Source organism: Poecilia reticulata, linkage group LG22 (genome assembly GCF_000633615.1).
Source record: "Poecilia reticulata strain Guanapo linkage group LG22, Guppy_female_1.0+MT, whole genome shotgun sequence".
In the NCBI taxonomy this organism is placed as follows: domain Eukaryota; kingdom Metazoa; phylum Chordata; class Actinopteri; order Cyprinodontiformes; family Poeciliidae; genus Poecilia; species Poecilia reticulata.
The window spans coordinates 16,636,822-16,660,467 of record NC_024352.1 but is presented as its reverse complement, the minus strand read 5'-3'; the positions used below and the strand labels follow the sequence as shown (position 1 = coordinate 16,660,467).

Below are 23,646 nucleotides of genomic sequence, written 5' to 3'. Positions count from 1 at the left end.
ATAATGCCGTTTGCAGCAGTCTTGCACCAGCTCAGGTCATTTTTAGAAACCGAACACCGTTTTGTTCAAATTGTTTACCCAGTAATTAGTGCCAATTTCCACCAATGTTGTATTTTATTGTCAACTCACTCGTATTGGACAAGTCCAGGTAGGTTCTGCTGGTTGACAGCACTCTGGAGTTAATGCGAGGAACGACGTTGGGCTGGTTCATGATGAAGTCGACGACGTCGTGATCTGTGGCCAGGTCACCCTGCGAGAGAGTTTACAAATTGGAGTTAGGATGTGAAAGCTGTGATTTAGTGAGGACATTCTTCACTGTTGCTGCAGAGCTGACAGTGATGCATCGTCTACTATTCTGCAGACTTTCCAGGCTTAAAGCCACAAAACTAACAAACGACTTCTCTGGTGCATTTATTTAAGTTTTTTTCTTCTGGTAGTTTAGGTTCAGAAGAAAATTATGACTAACACCCTGTTGATCAGAACAACTGCTAAATTCAGCTCGGTGCATGTCTGCGCCTGAGAATCCCCTTTTAAATAAACACTTGGCTCAGGGGAATGATGGGATAATTTTAAAAGAGGAAATATGACAGATGGTGCGTACACATGCTGCATGCCAAATACAAAATTTATCTTATGACTAAATCTCCAAAAGAAGTAAAACTTTGGATTTATAAACAACCTAAAACCATCTAAAGACTTTCTGACCTTTTTCTTTTTTTTAATAGATTTATTTGATGTCAGTTTCAGCAGAGAGAAAAAAATCTAACATCAAAACACTCACAGTACTGGAATTAAAGATTGGTATCGGGCTCCTTTTTGATGAGATTATGGCTGTTTTATGAACTCAACATAAAAGAAGTGAAAATTAGAAAAATCAGCGCCTTGCAAAAATATTAAGAGCTTTTTACCTTCTTTCCCATTTTGTCACATTTTTTTAGTCCCATTGTTACAACAGCATCATCGTGTATTTTGGGGAGATTTTATCCAATAGAGCAACACAAAGTGCTGCAAACTTGTTGTGAACAAGGAAAATGATGGTTTTCAAATAGTTTTACACACTGAAATCTAAAACGTTTGGTTTGTATTTGTAAATAGATCGATGCCGTCTATAGAACAACATTATTTAAATGTCCTGCAACTCACCAAGTAGACTGCTCTCTGGTAAAAAGACGTGGTTTCCAGGATTTTTTGCATTGTGGTGGTTTCCAGTTCATCGGGGTCCAGTTGCTCACGCTGGTAAGGGATTCCGTTGTACATCACCACGGGCAACGGGCCCACTCCTGTTTGCTCGTAGTACGCCTTCCCTTCCTGCAGGGAAAAATTCAGTTTGCGCCTCGTTAGTGTCCTAAAAGCAGAAGTAAACTCCAAATAACACTTGGTAATTTCCGTCTCAGTAATCAAGTCAAAACCAGAATCTGCTTTTATTTAATTACTGCTTTAAAATCAAAATCAAATCAAATTTTATTTGCATGGCACATTTCAGCAGCAAGGCATTTCAAAGTGCTTTACATCATAACAAACACAAAAACACAGAGTTGTGCAACATAAAATCAACAATCAAAACATGACATTAAGTCAAATGCCACCATTAAATTTGTAATTGATTAAATGTAGAGTTTGTCACTATTTTGGTTTAAAAAATTGTCAAAACTAAAGTGACACAAAATGGAAATCTGATTGCATTTGCATTCAAATAAAAACAGCAAGGAAGTATATTGCAAATGGCATAAAAGTATCAGACCAGAACTAGTAATTTAGATTACACATATAATTTCACTGGCTGGTTAATTGAAGCCAATAAAATTATATGGTGTCAAAAGACAGCGTCCGTATTTAGTGAAGCCAAATTCTGTTGCGTTTACCTTCCTGTTGTTGTCGTAGTTCGAATCGGCTCCGAGGACGCTGCTGACCTCCACGTAGGGAAACCTCTTCTCCAGCACTTTAACAACATCTCCAACACTTAGCTTTCCACCGATCGTCACACGGTTAAACATCTACAGACGGCAGGAAGGGCAACGGGATGAGCAGAAGGGAAGGGGAACAGGACACGGCTGGTGGTGACGTGGCAACAGACTCGTCTCCGCGGGCTTTACTTACCGAGACGACGGCTTCGAACGCGCTGTGGCTGTTCACCTCGTCAGTGATGTAGTTGTAGGCTCGGACCAGAGCTACGCCTGCGTCCTGCATGCCGTCTACGTCGTCTTCGTCAGACACCACGAACACCAGTCCAATTCTACGTCATAAAATTAAACGCCAAACATTTAACACTAAAGGCGTCCTACATGAGTTATCATCCTTTGGAACCATTAAGAAACAATTTAACCCGTTGAGACCTGCTGAGACTAGATTAAATGAGGTTTACAGTCTACATTTTCCTTCCTGGCACAAAAACCAACCTGAGTGGGATGTTGTTGGCATAAAACATCTCTGCCACGCTCAGCAGCTCAGCAGCGTTCTCCTGGGTCGGATCCACAATGATCACCTGCAAAACAAGCAAACCGTTTCTTTTCACCCTGGCTCACCTTTAAGCAGACTCACTCGGATGCTGATTACCCAACAGAGATCTTACGAGATTGTGGAAGTTCTTGCGGATTTGCCTGATGACTCCGGGGAAGGTTGGTCTGAGCAGCTCCTGGACGTTATAGGGCCATGAGCTGTACTTGTGGTCCGTCTCCAGGTTGTTGATCCACTGAAACGGGAGAAGCAATTAGGTGGGGAAGAAACAAATTAGCAAAAAGTTACCAATAATAAGTCAAAACCAGTGGCAAACAAATTTGAGGTGAAAATTTCTTAGAAGAGGGAAATTTCTCGAGCTTACGCAGATGGCAGGGTTGCGAATATCAACGGCGTAGTCGGAGTCGGACGGCTGGACGTTGAGCTTCAGGATGTCGTGGATGTAGGGCGTCTCGATGAGAAGGGAGCGCAGGCCCTCCATGACCCTCGCTTCACTGCGGAGCACTTCCAGCACACTGAAGGCGACAATTAGAGGTCAGATCAAGGTCATCTGAACAAGAGGAACGCCTGCCTCGCCTACTACAAAGCTGCTTTCCATTCTGATTATTGTCACTTCTTGAGATAAAATAAAAAACAGCATACAGAGACTTAATTTGATTACTAATAAAACTTGATTTAATGTGACAGACCAACAAAAAAATAATACGTACTAATGAAATGGAAGGAAAATTTAAAACTGTTTTTATATAAATAAAAACTGAAGATTACAAAATGCAAATTTAACGGTTATTACTCTTACACCCCAAAATAAGATCCAAATGAAAGAGAGAAAAGAAGAAAAAAAACACATCAGGCAGGTTGGGGACAAACTGGACAAACTCTCCATCCAATCTGAGATTATTACACAGCCAGAGCCGTTTAGCCAAGAAAAAAATGGACAAATGTCTCTGACTCCAGATCAAAATCAGCTTAATTTGCCAGGCTTGTGGGAAAAAAAGTCAAACAAGGAATCTGAATTCAGTTCCACTTTGTTTTCAACGAAGATATTTTCAATATAAAGAATAAAAAGGTAAATAAAAATAAAAGTTTTTTGTAAATATTTGTATATACAGTGTTTACAAAAGAGGTTGAACTATGGAAATATTCATGGTATCGATCTGGGGACTCATTAAGATTAAATGCCTGGGGAAAGAAGCTGTCTCTCTGGAATATTTTCTCTTTTTTTTTTGAGAATAGCGCTCTGTAGCGCCAACCTGAAAGTAAAAGTTTGTGTCCAGAATGTGTGGTGTCTGCAGATATGTTGGATGGAGTGAAGGTCAGGCCTGATGATCCTCTCTGCAGGCCTCAGAGTCAAAGTCAGACCTGTTCAAAGCTGATGGAGACATACCACCAAATGCACTCCACACTTTTCAGATCGTCATCTGTCAACAAAAGGATTTCTAACAACGTACGTAATTTTCCTTCTAATTCAAATTTGTGCACCACTTTGTGTTGGTCAATCACATAAAATCTTTTTTGAATCTGAATATTATCAGTTAATTAAAATATATCATATCAACTAAAATTTCCTTCTCTGCAGACTGAAGTTAACGCAGTAAACACTTGTTATCCGAGCTGGTATTACAGCCGGTTGTCTCAGTGTGCGTTTATACCTGAAGATGTCTTGCGTGTCCAGATCTATATGTAGCCCGTTGATGAACAGGGCCGAGTCTCCAGGCTGCAATCCCAGTGTTCCTTTGAAAAACTACAGAGAGAAATGTCAAAAGTGACTAAATGGCCTGGTTGCATCAAACCCCGAAACTCCTCGTCTCACACCCGCTGAGCCGTTTGCATCATGAAACGTCAAAAACCTCCCTTTGCACAGTCAATTATACTGTAAACTAGATGCAACGGCCGTTCTGGAGCAGTAACGAGGCAGGCTGACGGCTCCAAACGAGCTCTGACAGCTCTGTTCAGTGAGTTTCGAGCAATCCGAGCCCACGCTAAACAAATCTAATTATTAGGGGGGGAGAAAAGGTGTGTGACTGGCTGCGTGGCTAGGAGGAGCTGTGAGTTGTTTGTGTGTCTGAGGAGGAGAAAGGAGAGCTCCAAGTCATTCTGGCGCAGTCAAATCTCATTACAGAAACACAAAGACATCAGATTAATCATACTTCAGACACTGCAATTACAACAAGACATGATTAACACAAATATTGCTCATCCCGGTTAAACTCTGTGTGTGTGTGTGTGTGTGTGTGTGTGTGTGTGTGTGTGTGTGTGTGTGNGTGTGTGTGTGTGTGTGTGTGTGTGTGTGTGTGTGTGTGTGTGTGTGTGTGTGTGTGTGTGTGTGTGTGTGTGTGTGTGTGTGTGTGTGTGACAGGAAGAAGTGTCTGGAAGCAAGTGCTGGTGTCCAAAGCTCTCCAATCAATAATCATTTCTTGCCGCAGGACGCGCTGCGCCTGCTGAATGAATCACCGATTCAGTAATTAGGACGTCTGTCTGCAAAACCCCCGCCGCCGACCCAAACTCCTGTCTTCTGCGCGCCGCGATAATGTGAGAACAGCGCCGGGAGTCAGGAGGCGTGAGGAGGCAGAGAGAGGGAGTGAAAAAGCATCGACAGGGAAAAAAAAAAAAAGAAAGGGGGTGATTACCTATTCTGTTATTAGCGGGACAAAGCCAAACACATTGTCTAAAATTGAAAGGTTTTTGAAGTCAGATGCTGTTCGCAATTTATCACACAACAAAAGGCGACGAGAACAAACAGCAACAGGAGGTGCTGCTCTCGTTTTGAGATATTTTCCTGCAGGCTGAAGCCTGGGAGGGCTGTGGATCTCTGTGCTCGAGGGTGCAGGCCGTGAGGTTAAAAAACAAAAATAAATGTAAAAAAAATCTAATCAAAAGGAGCTAAGAATCTGCCAATTTAATATGTTGCGCTTCAAAAGCAAAGCACAAGATTTTACCAAGTGTAAGTATTCGAAAATCAACTTAAGTTTAACTAAAATGGAGCAGAACTTCTGCTTTTTTGATGTTTCAACTAAGCGACATTTCTTTTTCCCACAAAAATAACTGCAGTAAGGTTTTTAGAACTAATACGCCAGCTAACTGCAGTGCCTCGCAAAAGTATTTGTAACCTTTGACCCTGTGTTTTATATGTTTGAATTGCATTTGTATTCAGGACTGATAAGTAACTACTTTACAGAATAAACCTTTGCTGCACGTTTTTTAGACAATGTCTTGATCAAATATTAAGAGATTTAAAGTTTTGAACAATCTTCTTTGTGCAGCACCTCAAACTCAGTCAAAATGGGTACAGAGTGGCAGTAAGCACAACCGCTAAGGTTCTGATTCATAGATGGATTTCGGCCCAGACTTTGACTGGACCACTGATGGTTCATATCGGGGATATGACAGGCAAGGATCACATTCTCTGACTCCGTCTGTAATCCCAGATGTAAAGCAGCAAAAGCAAATAAGGTGGACTGGCAGCGTTTGTCAACAGTCACGACAACATCACACAGCAACGATCTTTAGTCAGAGGCCTCGTCAGAATCGTTGCAAAACAGACTGATACTGGAAATCCTTCCTGCCCACAGCATTACCACCAACAATGATTCTTTGAAGATATTTAGTTAATATAAGATTAATATTTTTGAATTGAATTATATAAACGTATGAATATGCGTTAACCCATTCGTTCTACTGTGGCTCCTTTATAAGCTCACAGCCTTTGTGACCTCCTCCTTCTCCTAAAATCTTCCTCCCATCAGCTTTAACAACCTTCCCAGTTTCTGCAGAGGAAAAGCATTCCCACAACATTATGCTGCCACTACCATATTTCATGAGGATGCAGTGATATTAGCCATTTGTTTCATGCTACATTTAATATTTCTATAATGGAAAAAAGTCAAGCGGTCTGAATACTTTTGCAGAGCACTTCCTACTTAGTTCACTGAACACAGACAGATCAGTTGCATGGGAGGAAGAGGAAGACATTAAAATGCCGAAATGTTCTGAAGCAATTAGATGTTGGTTTAAATTCATCTAGAGTTGAAGTATTATTTTAAAAGCCTCCGGTCTAAGAAAATAAAGCCAGATACACCTCCATCCTTTGTGGAATAAAAAATAAAGTCTGCAGCAATATTTTCCTTTAATTGGATTGCTTTATAAAAGCTCTCATCAAAGTGAAAATGAGCACTGCAGGCAGGTTTTTTCCTCACAAACGGGATCCCCCGAGCACCAAATGTGTGCAAATTGGAGGCAAAAAATAGCTCCTAACAAAGTTTTATTCAGACGCACAAAAAAAAAGGTTCAGAAGGCACTCACTGCTTTTTAACAGTCAATTTAGCACGCAACGGCTTCAATAAAGACATTGTAAGTCCTTTGGTTTTTAGATAAGTCTTTCTTTGTACCCATCTCGACTTAACATCTAGTTTTTCTTTGGAGCGAACAAAACATTTAGCTCACAATATCTATTCAAGTTTAAAGAATAAAGCAATAAAGAAACTCATCCTGTTACATACGCTATCAAACTTATTACAATGTAATGATTTTTTCTAAAACAGTGACCACAGAAGTCATGTTAGGAAACATATGAAAGTGCAAGACAGATTATCAGAAACTCAGTTTCCTGAAACTAAAGGAAGAGACATCCGTTTGAGGCACGAAATGGGTCGGGGAAACAAAAATCTTGTAGATTTTGTTTCTCGAAACTGAACGAATCAACAAACAGGATGCGCCTTGATGTCTTATTTTGAGTTTAGATATATTTTAATAAAGGCTAAAGACATAAGGCTTGATAGATTCAAAAGTACTACAATCAAAGAACCTGCGACACCTTTTTATCTTCTATGTGTTAAAGTCCTTTGCAAAATATAGATTTGAATTGGCCAAATCCGAAAGTACATTTTAAAACTGGTGTCAGCCAGGAATAGCCTGATCTCCACTATTTTAATACTTCTGAATGTAATTAATTAGTGACAAATAAATATGGGGGAAAAAATGGGAGTTTCTTTTTTCTCATATTTTTTAAATGCATCAAAACTAGGAACTTAAACCGTTTACTACTTATATAAAACAGAAATCATGTACATTGTGAGGTTTAATGAATTAAACAAAAATCAAAAGGTTTGCCGGGTTGGAAACATATTTTGATGCATTATTAGGTAAAATCTGAAATTCCTTCATCTTTTGTTTAATTAAAAACAGTCCCAACCTATAGTCCATTTTTCATTCTTATATGGTATAATTCATGGCAAAACAAAACTTTTTATAATTAAAAAAAAAAAAAAGCAAAAAAGAAAGAGCAGATCAAAATTGAAACTGATGGGTCGAAGAACATAAGTCTATCTGATGTATCTAGAAAAGAGAATAAAAGATCAAAAATGGATAAAAAAGGGAGGACAAACGTCTACCTTTTGGTTCTCCTCAATCTCTTTGCGGATTGCAGACTTTACCACAGTTTTTGTGATGGACCTGGAAGTAAAAAAAACCCAAACAAACAAACAATAAATAAAACCCAGAACTTGTCAGTATGTATACAAACTCAGCTTGTGTGTGTGTGTGTGTGTTAATTTCTGCCGTACCTGGCTTTGGTGGGAAAGTTCTGACTGAGGTCTTTCATAACGTTGAGGGCATCAACGGCAGGAGCTGCAAGAATGCGAGCTGCTGTCTGGAAACTCAGATCTACGCAAGAAGACGTGGAAGGGGAGGAGGGCAGAGAGGGCAAACAACGGGGAAGGAGATGAGCGGATGAAAATGAAACGCAAACATGAAACACAGGAGAATATGATGTAGGGACAAGCTGAAAGTTTTCAGCTCTAGTATATAAAAAAAAAGTAACTTTAATAAGTTTTTGTTTGTTTTAAGTAAGCTGGGATCAGCAGTGTTTGTTTGCTGGTTTCTTTCTGTTCCGTCATTTTTCTCACATGAGAGAGGAAAACCGAAGCTTGTGCAAACTTCAATTCCTTGAGAGCAAAGAATAATTAAATACCATTGCAACAAATTTAAATATCACTGGAAATGTCATTTATTTCTGTTACGCATCTGGAAAAAGTGAAGCTCATCATATAGATTCATCGTATTCAACTGGTTTCAAGTGTCTACGTTTGTTCTTCTATGGTCTTTATCTAAAAGAAAATACTAAATTAAACTTCTCAGAAAATCAGACTATTACATAAGATCTTTATTCAATGGCTTCTAATAAAAAAGGCTTTGGACTGTAAAATCATCAATAAACACCTGAGATATTCATAACTGTGTGTTATGAATTACTGAGATGTCCAAATGTTTCTTGAGTTTGAAGAAGTTCATTCTTAAAAAAATAAATATTCCACAGTGAAGCCTGAAGCTGTGCAGATGTTTGAAGTTCAACGTTAAAAATCTAATTTTGCTAAGCAGATATGTTTATGAAGTGCAGCTTACAGTACAAACATACCAACAATCCTACAGATAATAAACTTAATAAAGAATTGTGAAAAATGTACTAACTAAAACAGAAAAGCTAAACAAAACATGAATCTTAATTGGGAAAATACTTTTAGCCAAAAAATGTTAGGGACCTCATTAAACTGCTGTTGACATGGGATATGCCTGGAAAGTACTGGTCTGGCAACAGAAAGCAAATTCCTCGGATTCAGGGTGCAGAAAATATATGCGCATTAAAAGCAAGGCTTTCCAAGGAGAGAAAGGATGCGGCGAGCTTTATTTCAGTGCAGTGAGCCTCTTTGTAATGGTGTTGTAGACTGTGATTATTAGCCCCTGGAGGTCTTCCGCTCTTTGTAAACAGGCTGAGTTAATGAGCCCCAGTGGGTTAGAAGATAAAGACAGGCGCCCTCGTGTCAGTCTGACAGTCGAGCTCAGCCGGCTCACATCTTTTATTCGACACAATCAAAGCAGCGCCGCGCTCGCATCCTGACCAAGCCTGATGATGGATGACTTTTAATGCGTGCGAGGCATTTGTAAATATTCAGACCTTTACAGTGGGAATATGCGTGTGGTGAGAGAGGTGATAAAAACTGAAAAACGCTGTGTGTGTGTGTGTGTGTAACAAAAAAAAATTATGCAATCAGAATCTGCAATAAAAAAAAAATGCAGCAACATCCTCGGTTAGATTAAACATTTAACAGCTCAGATGCACAACTGAAGGATCAAACACCTGCACTAATTAAGGTTCGGCTGCTGGTTTGAATCACTGATGGAGTGAAACAACAAGCGCGTATTTGTTTATGTTTGTATTTAATCATGATCAAAGCATCAGTTAAAAAATTAACGCAAACCATTAGCACTGAGGGAGCAGGGAGAAGCGACTCCTCGTCTATCCTCAGAGCTCTTATTGTGTCAAATTGAAACAAAGAACAGCAGAATATTAAAAGAAGTATCTAAGTGCATAAAGTTTGTCTTTGTTACTGGCGATGTCATCAGATTTTGTGGTAACACTTTATTTAACTTTATATAAACGTGACATAACACCTGTTATGCAATTTTGCATTAAATTTACCAAATGACACTTTATGACAACATTCATGAAAACTCCTTCATCTTCATAGCAGGTGTCATGTCAGTCTTATGCACACCCCGTCAAATACAGTGTTACCAATCTTTTTTAGTCTATATTTTTGGCAACTGGAATTTCTTTGAAAAATGTTTTTTATTTTAATTGGTAAATATTGTAACGATGACCACAATTGCAAAACATTAACATTTTGCTCACTAGTATGTTCTCCTTTCTTACTGTTATACTCTTCAGTCACAACCCTGCATCCAGGTATGGCTAAAACAGAGACTTAGTAAACATTGTGTCTAATTTACATAAATTTGAGACGTTCCAGCTGAGCACATTTTCATATTTCGCCTCTTCAGTGTCAGTCAAGAATCAGTGCTGATATAAATATAAAGGCAGTCAGGAGCCAAATAAGAGAATATAGCTGCTGCTCCCATTGGAGACAAAACGGAAAGCAGCAGAAGTTGCTCTGTTGGAAACATCCTCTCAGTGTCAACATCAGATGATGGAGTCATCCAGTTGTCAGAGGGGTCAGTTGCTTCCCCTGTCAACATGTCAAATGTCCGTGGGCCATGAACCGACCCGGATGACTTCGCTGGTGTGTGTTTAACAGAACAAAGAGCAGCACACACCAGGAATTGCTGTGTGAATAGGGCTTCCACAATTGGACCAGTGTTGTATAAACACAGAAAGTGGTCCACGGATATTAAGTACAGATGGTTTATCCAATCATGCCAAGTGTGCTTTCATGTTTACAACCGGTTTCCAAGGACGCCTTAAAATCATTTGGTTAACTCCCTGATGCCGAGATTAAAACAAAATAAAAAAGAAAACCAGCTGTCATCTAAAGTTGGATAAACATCTCAGACAAATGTTGTTTTGAGGAATTAAAATGTTTTCTTTTATAACTATGCAATCATTAAATGGCTTAATAATGAAGTAGTAACATCTTACATTAAATGTATAAACTTGATAAGCACCTTTAGTAAAAAATAAATAAATCAGTCCACCCCACAGATTGCCGGGATTTGAACAAATTAGGAAAAGCAGGCACTGAAGCCAGACGTTTTTTACTATTCATGTATTGTCAAAATAAATTTTAAAAACACTCTTCTTCTTCTTTTTAACATAAACAGAATGCTCTTTAGAGCTGCTGCTTGAAGACTTTCCTGTCTCCTGCAATCATATGCACAATTTGGAGGGGTGAGCGCTTCTAGCCAGCAGGGAACCCAATTCCACAGGAAGTATGGCAAATATTGATCTCTAGGCAGAAAAAATATGAAGATTTCTCTTTTCCCTCTCTGAGAGCTTAAATTATTTGATTTAATTGCATAAGTTGAAACCCTTATTTCCGAAGATAAAGCAGTTGTCACACATCTTAGATTAAGTACTAGCGCTGCTACTAGCCTGATCTACTCCAATACGCCTCAATAGCTACAATGAATGAATGAAAGGCATCTCTATTCTACTATATTAGCATGTGGTGGTGCAGTCTTAGTACAAACTAAGAACATTTTAAGGTCATGTGGTTTACAATATTACTTTTTTCAAAGTAAAGATAAATAACCTTTACTTACTTGTACGATTTATGGCTTAAGGGTGAGTAGAGTAGCTTACAGGTCTTAGTTGTGAGATTACAGCATAACATTTGCTAGTCAGTCAATATGGCTGCTTTACCACCTCTGATGTTTGTTTTAGCCAGCTGGATATTTATTCATCATATGACAAATGTTTCCTGTGTTTGCGCTTACGCAGCCATTCGTTCAGGAGGAAACAGCAGAGGAATAAAAAGGATTATCTGCTGATGGGTTAAAGGAAGAGGACACCCACCTTGCATTTGCCAGACCTTTAGCGGTGCCATTTCATTGGTGCTTTCTACTAAGTGCTTCCTCAACTCCTTCAGCTGTTCTTTGAGCTCTGGATAGAGAGTCCTGGCAAGGGAGAGAGTGAGAGAGAGACAATCTAGGAAAATGCAGCTACAAAGTAGAACTGAACTTCTAATTAAGAGGAAGAGTGCTTGGAACCACAGATTGATTTAGTTATTTGCAGGTTAGCTGAGCAGAGATATGGTCAGCGCTTCAAGGGAATTAAGTTTGGAGAATAAAAAGAGCAAGGAGAAGAAAAAAAAAAAAAGCGCTTGGCTGGAGTTAATGCCGTTGGAACCAGACCAGGCTTGTGAAAATTTATCGCAGCTCAACACAGAGACACTCACTTCAGTTTGCCAAAAAGGAATCCCTGGACCTCATCCACTGGATCGTTCTCGCCAATCACTGTGGCGTTCACCTCCGCCCCTGAAAGCAAAATCAATTAACTAGATATTCATGTCAGGACTCCTCAGTGATTACACCAGCAGCATGAGTCTGTTTATTGTAAATGAATTCCTTAGAGAGTACAAACCTTGAACTTGTGTGTCATCCTTTGCCTTGTACTCCTGGCTTTTAATAGCCAGCTCGACTCCGTACCCCGACAGATACACTTTGCTTTCATTAGGTTTCTGGAACGAAAGGAGGAGATGTTAGTATATAAAGTAAGAAAACTTATTTCAGGGAGTTATTGTCCCTGTCCTGTGTCCCCGCACTTTTTCCTGTCAAAATTCTGCACTTGTGTTAATACAAATACTGCTTACTAAGGAAAATATTTGTCAAAACCTCAAAGCTTAAAATATGGACAGATAGACAAACCAACAACAGAAAGATCGGCAGGCGAATAGACAGCTAGACGTAGGGATGGATGTCCAGCACAACGTGGAATAAAGTCCATATAAAGTGGTGCTGTCAATTGATAAAAAAATGTAGTCAGATTGATCACACCCTAGCGATTTCGGCAATCACTGTGCTAAACTTTCTAAGCTTAAAATGTAAAAATGCACATTTTCAAAAAAAAAATGTTTAAACAAATCTTTTATACCAAACATCTCAGCTGTTCGTCTACAGTAAGTTCTAAAGGAAGTAATTTTATTTCAACAGTAATCAAAACATGTTGACTCCAAACTGGTTGTGCTTCGCTGGGAGGATAATTCACTGTTGCAGTCAGTAGGCTACATACCACCTTGGTTTTATCTAAATGTCCATTGCAGTGTTTTGTTTTTTAAGAATTTATTTGGCACTAGTGAACTTTATTTGACAGTATCTGACAGGATTACTGTACAAGAAAGTGAAGCTGCTTTGAACGGAGTAAAACTCTGCGAGAGAGCGATGTTAAGGTCAAAATAGATAATGTGATTAATCTGGATTATGTAATATTAACGCTTTAAACGTTTTAGATTAATCGCATTCTTTAAGGGGTTAACATTGACAGCCTTAATGTCCATTCTCTGCTCTTCATTTTTTGGGACTTATCTAGATTTTCAAGATAATTAAATAAAACTCCAGACATTCACAGGCTGTGTAGGAAGCCTGGCTGCACCTCATGTTGCAAATGCAAACACCCAGACGACATATGTGACCCGGTTTTTGTCTTTCCAAAAGGCTCCATCAACCTCTCACCTGTTGAACATTTCACCTAATTTCCTCTGCAAAGACAAACACTCTGTGACTTCAGGGACAGATTTAAAGGACAGATAACAAGCCATTACCGAACACATTGACTGTCCAATAACTGGTGCTGAATTGGCCTTTTTTAGTTAAGCATAAAGACTCGATGCATATCAAACAGATGGTGAGAATAATTTAGCATAATCAGAGGGAGAAATAAATGGATCGGCTGCATTTGCATGTGAGAAAGGAGGAAATCCAAGTTCAACTTGGCATGAAAAACTGGAGAAACACTTCATCCCAGGTGTAAATGAGAAGCCTGGTTAAACTCCACAAGTTTTTTTTTTTTTTTGTCAAATAAGGAAAACTGAGAGAACAAGTGCACTAAAATCATTATTTTGCCATATGTTCACAAATGTGGACATCTGGTATTGTCTGCTGTAGCAGTGGGGACAAATAGTAAATGGCCTGCTTTATGAAGTGATTCTCTAGTTGTATTACCCACTCAGCGCCCATTTTTAACACTACAAGTTACATCCACCGTTTCACATATTCGTACCGCACTTTTCAGTCAAAACGGCGCATTGTTGTTTTAACGCAATTACAAAAAATGAAAAAAATGACTATCATTGCACCATGACGTTTAAGTAAATGAGTAGATTTTTAATCCATCAATAAATAAATCAATTCATTAGATTTGAAACAAGTCAGTAAAAAATCCTGAAATTAAGATGGAACTAAAAAAATAATAATTTTAGTACTTAAACTCTATTCTCTGTATTTTCTTAACAATGATTAAGACAGCAGTTTAAATTCATGGTAAAAACTGAATTAAATTGATTTGTCAAACATTTTCTAAGAGTTTGGTTTCAAAAAGGTTTCAGCAAAAATAAAGTATATAGAGAATGATCAGATTCTAAATGACTGAACATAAATCTCTTTAAACACTCTGAGACTAAAGAGAAATTCAATCTGTGACCAGCAGAGGTTTAATTGTGACGAGTAACGGACCAGAACTGAATATAGTTCAGGGACGTTTCTGTGGCGTGACAACAGGACAATTTTTTTTAAAAGAGCCCAAACTGTTAGTCGGAGAACCTGAGTAAGTGGATAAATGTTTTTTTTATTTATCTACTATATTAAAAGTAGAGTAACAGCGCTTGTGTGTGTGTGTGTGAACACCTACAGCCACGTAGTGACGAAGCACGTAAGCTGCCGACCCTTCGTTGACTTTGGATGTTAGGACTTGGTGGAACTTCTGGAAATCTCTCGTCCCGAGTTCAGCGTAGAGGATGATCACAGGCGTGTCTGGATTTGATCCCGGGTATCTATGATCACCTTTGAAAAGGTATGGCTTCTGTCTGCAACGGGGATAATAACATCACCTGACTTGTCAGTATGTTACTGACTCAAAGACTACGATGTGCACTTTTATATGTGAAGATCTGTCATTACCTTTCCGTCGCAGTTTTCAACAGCGTTGCCAAGCTTTCTGGATCGCAGGACTTCTCTCCATGGACGCTGATGAAAGCTGAGCAGTCAGAGGGAGGATGCTCAGTGGACGCAATCTAATAAGAAAATAAAAAAAACAATGACAAATACTGACTTCTCTTATAGGTAAGCACATACCCTTAAGGCAACAGCAGGTCCTCCCGTTACCTGCTGGAAGGAGTGAACTGTGGCAGAGTACGCTCTCAGAGAGAGGGCGAACTTCAGCATGTTCAGCTGGACGGAGCTCAGCAGAGCACTGGCTTTCTTCACAATCAGCTCATAGTAAGCTTGGTCTGTGTCTGTGGGGGAAAAAAACAAAACATACAACAATGTAACAGGTGATCAGAGTAAAAGTCTGACATTCCTATTCATTTGTCATCCAGTGCCTCATTTAAAAACCATAACACCTGGGATTTTATTAAAAATGTCATGGTGTACAAACAAATTTTTTACAGAAAGTATAAACTAAAACAAGCAGGAACTAATTCAGTAATCGATTATTCATTAACTGGAGTCTACAGACTTAAAAAAAGGCCATCTGCTGAAAGAACAACACCCTGAGAACAGTAATTAAGCTGTACAAAAACATTATACACTTTGCTTTCAAGATAAAAAAAAAAGCGAATATCTTCTACCCAGAACTTCTCAGTTGGGATAGTTTTAACTTTACCTAGTTCAAATTATGTAAAACAAATAAATAAAAACTCATATTAAGCAAATTTCCAATCCAATTATCAATCAGTTAATCCAAGAAAAATAATCATCAGATCAGCTCTGCTCTGTACTGATGCCAAGTCCAGCAGAAAGGGCTGAGCTTTTCACATGTTGATGTCAGAAGTAATTTTTAGCTGCAGATGCATTCATTGCTACAAATGATCCAATGTTCCTTAAAGGAATGTTATGTTATTGCATTCATTTTAGGAGATAAAATGCTTGGTTTTGGATTTAACGAAGGAATCAATTTATTTCTTTGTCTGCATTTTTTAATGTATTTCTAATATTGCATAAAAAAGGCTTGAGAGGTTAAATGAAAAATCTGCAGAATGTGCCAATTTTTTAATCCTATTATTCATCAGAATAATCTATATAATATTTGATCACTAAAATGATCACTAGTTGCAGCCATAGTCAACTATTAGTCACACTATCTCAAATCGGGCTTTCATTGAAGAAGAAGAAAGTCTTCCCTGACAGAAAGACATAAAAAATCCCACAAATCATGCAGGGAACTCAGCAAACATGGCAGAAATTGAGCTTTTGGCTTTTGGCATGTGGAGAACTGCATAAGTTGAAAAACTGACAATGATGTCACCTTAAAAACCATCCTCACAGTGAAAACTGGTGTTGACTACCAGCATGCATTGGGGAACAGCTGATGAGAGGATGAGTAGAAAACAAACCACTGATTCAGGCCAAACTTTTCCAAGTGAGACTGTTCCATTGAAGCTGCGTCTTCCATCATGTTAATCACACCAACGTAAGGATTTTTTTCGCTCTTTCAAAAATAAAACCATGCATCAGTTTCCTTCCCTATCACATGCTCTACATTGTGTTGGTCTATCAAATAAAACCTCAAGAAACGATATTAACACATGTGGCTGAGTGTGACAAAATCTGGAATGGTTCAGAAAATATCAATCCATACATAAGCAGCTAACAACGTGCCAAGTTGTCTTCTCACTTTAAAATTAAACCACATCACCACTTCTCTTCTGCCACAGTAGCTGTGACCCAGCTGCTACTAACAGAGATTGGTTCTGGCTCCTTTAAGTACGCGACCAAAGCACTGACAATACACTGCCGAGATGCAGCAACGCCGTCAGAAATTCAGAAGCTCCCAGAACAGAAAGTGAAAGAGAAAATGGTCTGCAGCGTCTGCAGCAGTTCTACATTACCATCATGCTCTCCCTCGATGTTTTGATTGGCCTCAACAAAGTCCCAGAACTTGTCCTGGCTCTCCTCTGCCAGAAACTCACTGAAGAAGAAGAAGCAAAAACAATAAGTGACATTTTTATGATGCAGCCATAAGCAGTGGTGAGAAAAAAGTGTTGCGCCGTTTATAATTTATTATTTTTCTACATGTGAAACATAGATGCTTCAGATCATCAAACAAATGCATGTATATATTAGACACTGATAATACAAGTAAATAAAAAATGCAGTGGTTAAATTAAATTTTAGCCTCATCGGCATTTTCCCAAAGGTCTTGGGACGTGAAGATGTCTTCTGGGAAAACTGAGATGACGATGCATCTTTTTCGTGTTGGAACTACGCCATGCAGGCCACTTTGGTCGCTTTCTTATGGTGGAGTCCTAAAGTGCTTTCTTGGTGGTCGAGAAGGTGTGGCAGTAAGAAGCCCTGAGTATGTCTAGAGAAACTGAACACAGCTTTCTAAAGATGTGACACAGCGGGACATGTAGTTTTGTATTTTTTCATAATGAATGTCTATATTAAAACTCAGAATTTTGTGCCTAATTTTTTTCTAATACTTAAATTTGTTGAGCTGAAATATTCATGTTTGACAAACACAAAGGAGGAAAACACTTTTTCTCATCACTGTGTACAACTTAATCGTTTTTGTTACTATTTTTTTTTTTTTTAAGCAAGCAGATTAAACTCAGGGGCAACAGAGGACAGATGCTGACTGACCTATGTGCGAATTTTGTACAACACAGTAAGAAATCTGCTACAGCAATTTGGTGTGGTACCTGGCTTCCAGCAGCAGTGGAGTATCAGCCCATTTGGTTGCAAGGGTGGTGGTGATGGCCTTCGAGTCTGCAGCACTGGAAACAAGAGACGGCAGAGACAGAAGCAGGACACACAGGAGCCACATCCTCCTGTCTGTACCTGACAAGAGACAATAAACAGAAGTGGTGACAAACAATCTGATCCTTATTTAAAATGGATTTAAAAACTGACGTTCAACTACAATTTGAGCTGTTGGATCACAGTGAGTAGACGAATGTTTGGAGGAGTAATGCTCCAAAAATCTAAAAAGCTCAAAAGCCAACACTAGCACAGGATGTAAAACATATTGGATTGCTCTCTACTTTATGCCACTAAAGTATAATTTACCAAAAATCTTTTTAATATTGTGGAACCTCACTAAGACTGGACTGGACTCACAGAACAGTAAGGTGGCCTACTTTACTGGATTCAACAGAAGTGAAAGCAAGTGATAAAGTACAATCAGTTTCAAGTGAATCTTTCAACAGGTCGCAAGAAACCAATAATCTAAGCGTCACTAGATTTTGCCAGTCTTCTGTAGTCTTATAACATTGAGATAAGACACTTCTCCGCTTTATTGTACCACAGGTTCCTAATAAAACTCAAAAGAATGCAAAAGAATCAGAGTAAAGGAGGCCGAATACAAATACACACCAAGCTTTTATCACTGCTTTTACAATGTGATTGCAGATGTTCAGGTATGTTTTGTACAGTAATTTAGAATAACTTGGTGACCTTATCCATCAAAATATGTTGTATAGGCAAGTCTGAGTTGGTTTCTAATGAGGCAAAAATTTATGAAGTATTATGCACAACAATTTATGCTTAATATAAAAAATGAGGTAATGGAAATGCCTGAGTCTATTAATAATTTACTTTGAGCAGTACAGTTGAAACCAGCAGCAAGCAGAGGACATTAGACCAAACACTTCACTTAAAGACGAATTATAAAACAGAAGGTAAGGCAGCTACTTGGAGGGTAACATAAGTAAATCGTGTCCAGTTAATAACTGGTTTACGACTCATTTTTGACAGATATCAGCAGAATAAGATGTTGTGCACCTGCAGGGATATATCATAAGTAAATAAAAAGCTTCCTGAACTCCGTCCAATAAGCACCTTCAGCGTGGCTGCTCTGTCCAATAAGCACACAGCTTCAAGATCATCAAGCTCCTAAAAGATGTTACGTTAGAACTAGTAGCTAACTAATTGCTGCATTTAACAAGCCACTTGTTAAGATTTTACAACACTGGACGTTTTAAAGACAAGTATAGCAATAACTAGAGTGAAAGGAAATCTCAATGAGTTAACCCAACCTTCTGCTGGGTTGTAAACGGACAGCCAACAATATTAACTCCTCCTACGTAAAAGGAAAACCATATTTTTCTGTTTCTGTGAAAACACCTTTGGTCACCTTCTCTATGAGAGCATGAAACAAGATTAAATAGAGTCACATTTAGCTGCAGAGCGCTTAAAACCACTGATTTATCCTCACCGAAGCCGGCTCTGTAGCTTCCTGTTTCCATGATCCGCTGAGGGTGGGTCCTCACATCCGGATTAGGCGACTAAGACTTTGCCTGTCCAGAATGAATAGACTATAAGCAGCACTAAGCAAGCATGTTAAGGTTTATTTTAAAAATTACCTATATTTACTAACAAAAATCAAACACTTTTATTTAAAAAGAGAAGGAAAAAATTAAATATTAATATCTGTAGTTGCATTTTATTAACATAAAGGAAGATATCTAGATTGCATTTTGAAAGTCTGTAGTATGTAAAAGTAAACGGCATGTTGATTTTTTTTTTTTAGTTATGTTTAAAAGACATATTTTTGCTTTTGTATATTTGTGTTATATTTTTATACATATTGTGGTATTGGAGTTAATTTATAATGCTTCAATCAATACTATGTCAATGTTTATTTCTTAAAGTGAGTTGTTGGGGGGTTTTTTAATGTTGAGAAAGAGAGGTATTTTCTAAATGTTGCTCATTGTTGTCTTGTYTGCCCAGGTCCGTTAATGTCGTGTGTAAAAACCATAAAGACAACAGTTACTGTTCAACTTCACAATCAACCAGAATTTATTCAAACAATCAAGTGCATAAAATCACACCAACAGCTCAACATGACCATCAAATACCAAGCCGGAAAAGTAACATTAATTACCTGTGAACAAATACAAAAATACGAAGATGTGCCTTAAGACAGTTCCACCCCAGTGATCTGACCAGCTGTTTTAGCTCAGTTACTTTTATATCAAGGTGTGTTTCTACTGTCAGATGCGTTCTAACGTATTGTTTAGAGGTGGTCTCAGAGACCATGCAGGTGTTACCAAGGCCAAAGGATGAATCTATTCACTCTCTAAGCTATCTTCCTTGCATACGTTCCCAGGGTACGAACAATAGATGTGTTCATTTTCATACAGAAACATTTTACTCAAGAAAGTGGGACCAAAGTTTATCCGCTATCTGTGTTTCTCATTTCAAACTGCCTCAAACTGGCTCTCCTGACCTCTCCTCTGACCCAGTGCATCAAACAGATTTTGATTATAAAAATTAGCACCTTTCATATAATATCTTCAAACTCTTATAAAACAGACATGAGCAGTTTCAATACCAAAACATCTGTTACTCTCAATATTTTCTGATTAGTTTTCAATTTCTTTGGTTATAATGAACTAACACACTTTCAGACGAATATATGACTTATAGACTCTTAAGAATGTGATCTAATATAAAAAAATACTGATTAGACTAATTTTAATCAAATCGGGATCATTATATCTAAGAAAAATGTTCTAGTGATTAAGTTATATATTGATTAAACTATGAGTCTAAATCGAGGCCTACTCAAAACAATCAGGATCAGTCTAATAGTTCAACATGCGCTAAAGCTAGCATTAAAACTGGCATAATAAAATTAATATTTACAACAAAATCTAGTTATTTTGTCGTGGTTAGTGGAATAAAATCTCATTGAGAACCTCATAAAGACAAATTTAATTCTCATACTTTTAATATTTGACCTTTAAATGCCAAAAGTCAAACAATTGGCATTTGAAAGGAAAAGAAGGTCCTGCAATCTTATCCCACACTACTGATTTAGATAAATTGTTTCTTAGTCTGTATGTTCTGAAGCACAAACAGTGGAAATTAACTGTCTCATGGTTCACTTTACTTTCAATAAGCTGATGCCTCTCTGCTCTCTGACTACACTCTAAAAACTGCTGGGTCGAAAACAATCCAATTGATTTTTCTCACCCAGGCTGTCTTGGGCTAAACATGTACGGATCCATCCAACCCTGGATTGACTGGACGCAACAGGGATGGGGTACGAGCATGATGATTTAGGTTTTCAACCTAAATAAAGAGCTATGTCTAACTATTAGGCTACCAATGTGGAATATTAGATATGATGCCTTGCTGCAAGAAGGTCCTGGGTTTGAATCCCGGCTTGAAGTCTTTCTGCATGGAGTTTACATGTTCTCCCTGTGCATTCCTTGGTTCTCTCAGGGCATCCAAAGGAGGAAGCCTGCTAAACAAAGTGCTGGGCCAGGATTGCTTTCCATGAGAGAGAAAAAAGAGAATACCCAGAGTTAAAGGTAGCAAGAGCTTTGTAGGCTGCTTAAAACAGGAAACTAATACAGATCATTTTACAAAAAACACCTGTGATCTTCTTGTTAATCCTTTCCTGAAGTCTGCTCAACATGTTCTGCAGACAGTCCCTCTGGGGGAGATTGGTGACATATGACAGGCCCCTTGCCAACCTGTTGCATTGTCTTGATTTAAAAAAAAAGGAGAAGAAGAAAGGTATGGAGACTGTGTCCCAGGGTGCAAAGACATGGCTGTTGAGTTTCCATTTACTCGCTCTGTAGCCTAAATTAAATTGGACAGTTGATCCTCCAGAGGGAGCAGTTCCAAGATTTGACTTAAAATTATATATATATATATATATAAAAAATGCAGCAACATTAATTATCCTTCTAGGCATGACCTTCATATTTACATGAACATGTGGATAGCCCACGTATAGATGCTTGAACACACACAGTAAACTAACTTGAAAGTCAGCTGCGTCCCTACGAGGACGGGCCAAATCGTCGCAGTGAGTCCTCACAAGTATAACTAAATTGCCTGCAGCACCATCACACACACACGCGCGCGCGCGCACACACACACACACTGCCCATGGCTCCTGTTCATTTGTCAGGAAGGTGACATCTTCAGATGAATTATGGGAGATGGTTGTCATCTTCTCCGGGGTCACATACGAAATGGCGAGCCTGGGCTCTGGGCTCTCTCTGCTCGCGCTATCACACGTCAGCCATTTTAGAGGTTGAAAGCCTCAACGGGGGACCAAAGCGACCTCAATTAAACCTCCATTAATATTAATACATTTTGTCGTTTCACGTGAGCTGCCGCTAATTAAATGTGTCCCTGACTGTATAATGGGGGTCAGCCGGGGTCTCTAACATGAAGCTAATTCGCCACATTACAGCAGCCGAACTCGGAGCTGCACTGCGCTCCAGTCTTAAATACAGCTGCAGAAGAGGTCGATTGCTGTTTTGGAGCACGTAAATAATCACGCACTTTTTCAATTAGGCCAGTGCTTCCCGATGTTTGGGTCAGCGCCAAACTGTGGGAAGCAGAAGTTCCCTGGTTTATTAAAACAGGATCCTTGTTTTTGCTATTTAATTCTAACATAAATACATTTGATGGCCTTAGAGGTTTGTTCAAAATCAGAGAAAAATAGCATAATGAAAACCAGGGAACACAGCAGACAGGTCATTAAAGGAAAAGCACCATGTGGCAGAAAAGTTACTCTTAAACATCACATTAAGGACATCATCCCTGGAGTAAAACATAACGGTGGAAGCATCATGTCCTTTCAGTGAGATTACCTAAAACAGTTTAAATCAAAGCATGTTCATGTGTTAGAATGGCCCAGACAAAGCAGACTTATACCTAACTGAAAGCTAAACCTATAACATGTTCACAGATGACTTCAATTCTATTTGAGGTTGAGCTATTTTGCAAAGAATAGACAAAAATGTCCATGTTCCGGAAATGATGTATTTCCTCTTCAAACCTATGCAGCCCTTTCAAGTGATCTATCACATAGATCCTTAAAAAAATGACTAAAATGTGCAGCTACAACACAAAAGTTTGAAATTTACAAGTTATGAATACTTTGTACATCTCATTTACCATATTGCTTTGGAGCTTCAGTGCTGCTAATGTTTTTTTGCGAAGCTATAAAAGCTGAGTAGCTCTTTAATTGCTACAAAATAAGGCTGTATTTCCCTCAGCCCACTGGCTGCAATGTTGACACCTTGAGATGCCATGAGACCTAAATTCTGAACATCATGGCATAGAGTGCATCCCACTTTTCCATGTCTGGCATATAACCATTAATTTTAGCTTTAAAACTTGTTATATTGATCCTGTGTCCAGAAAGAGGAATAATCAGTAGCCCAGCATCATGACCTGTTTGTTCTGAAGATCCTTCAGCTTCCATTTCATCTTCCTAACATGGCGCCTCCTCACACTGACTCTCATACTGATAAGAGGAACCACAGAGCTCTAAGTTAAAGCTCACCTTCTGAAGTTGGGATATTTTTCCTCCAACAGGTTCCAGAAGAATCACCTCAAACCAGATGGTGGGCTGGATTTTATGTCATTGTCATTTGTGAATGTTAGCTTCTCATTTTCAACAGTGGAGCTATGAAGGTTGAAAAAGGTTATCATTAAGTCTCATCAACATCAATATTTCCACTAAATAAGAGGAGAAACAATTGTTTTATTAAGGAAAAGACTCTCAGACGCTGAGCCCGACAGCAGCAAACTATTATTTTTATATTAGACAATTAATTTAATTTCACATAATTATCTCGGTAGAAGACATTTGTTTGTTAAATAGCCTACTTAATGAAACATATTTACTGTGTTTGATGTTTGTTGAACGAGGAGTAGTCCAATTTTGTCGTTTATTGAACGCTCAGAAACTACAGTGGCTGTGATGCACCA

General features: G+C 38.6%; 1 protein-coding gene and 1 long non-coding RNA gene across 3 annotated transcripts in view; both read right to left on the bottom strand.

Moving 5' to 3' along the window:
• uggt1 (UDP-glucose glycoprotein glucosyltransferase 1) overlaps positions 1-19,200 on the bottom strand; it is a 32,780-nt gene extending 13,580 nt beyond the window's left edge. For both annotated transcript variants that reach the window (XM_008399726.1, XM_017302603.1), the window contains exons 1-19: positions 19,118-19,200; positions 17,604-17,742; positions 16,791-16,870; positions 15,064-15,194; positions 14,860-14,972; positions 14,591-14,765; positions 12,329-12,425; positions 12,144-12,222; positions 11,762-11,862; positions 8,016-8,115; positions 7,845-7,905; positions 4,107-4,198; positions 2,819-2,969; positions 2,570-2,689; positions 2,397-2,482; positions 2,098-2,233; positions 1,863-1,994; positions 1,144-1,308; positions 130-250 (exon numbers count right to left, since the gene is read on the bottom strand). In XM_008399726.1, the coding sequence (XP_008397948.1) occupies positions 130-250; positions 1,144-1,308; positions 1,863-1,994; positions 2,098-2,233; positions 2,397-2,482; positions 2,570-2,689; positions 2,819-2,969; positions 4,107-4,198; positions 7,845-7,905; positions 8,016-8,115; positions 11,762-11,862; positions 12,144-12,222; positions 12,329-12,425; positions 14,591-14,765; positions 14,860-14,972; positions 15,064-15,194; positions 16,791-16,870; positions 17,604-17,742; positions 19,118-19,148 (2,110 nt within the window). In that variant the 5' untranslated portion in view covers positions 19,149-19,200. The remainder of the gene's footprint in view (positions 1-129; positions 251-1,143; positions 1,309-1,862; positions 1,995-2,097; positions 2,234-2,396; positions 2,483-2,569; positions 2,690-2,818; positions 2,970-4,106; positions 4,199-7,844; positions 7,906-8,015; positions 8,116-11,761; positions 11,863-12,143; positions 12,223-12,328; positions 12,426-14,590; positions 14,766-14,859; positions 14,973-15,063; positions 15,195-16,790; positions 16,871-17,603; positions 17,743-19,117) is intronic.
• A 1,400-nt stretch (positions 19,201-20,600) lies between these two features.
• LOC103458725 (uncharacterized) lies at positions 20,601-22,973 on the bottom strand. The gene is made up of 2 exons (XR_532615.2): positions 21,286-22,973; positions 20,601-21,180 (listed from the first exon to the last, which is right to left on the bottom strand). It is a non-coding gene; the product is annotated as an uncharacterized LOC103458725 (long non-coding RNA).
• Between the last annotated feature and the right edge of the window lie 673 nt (positions 22,974-23,646).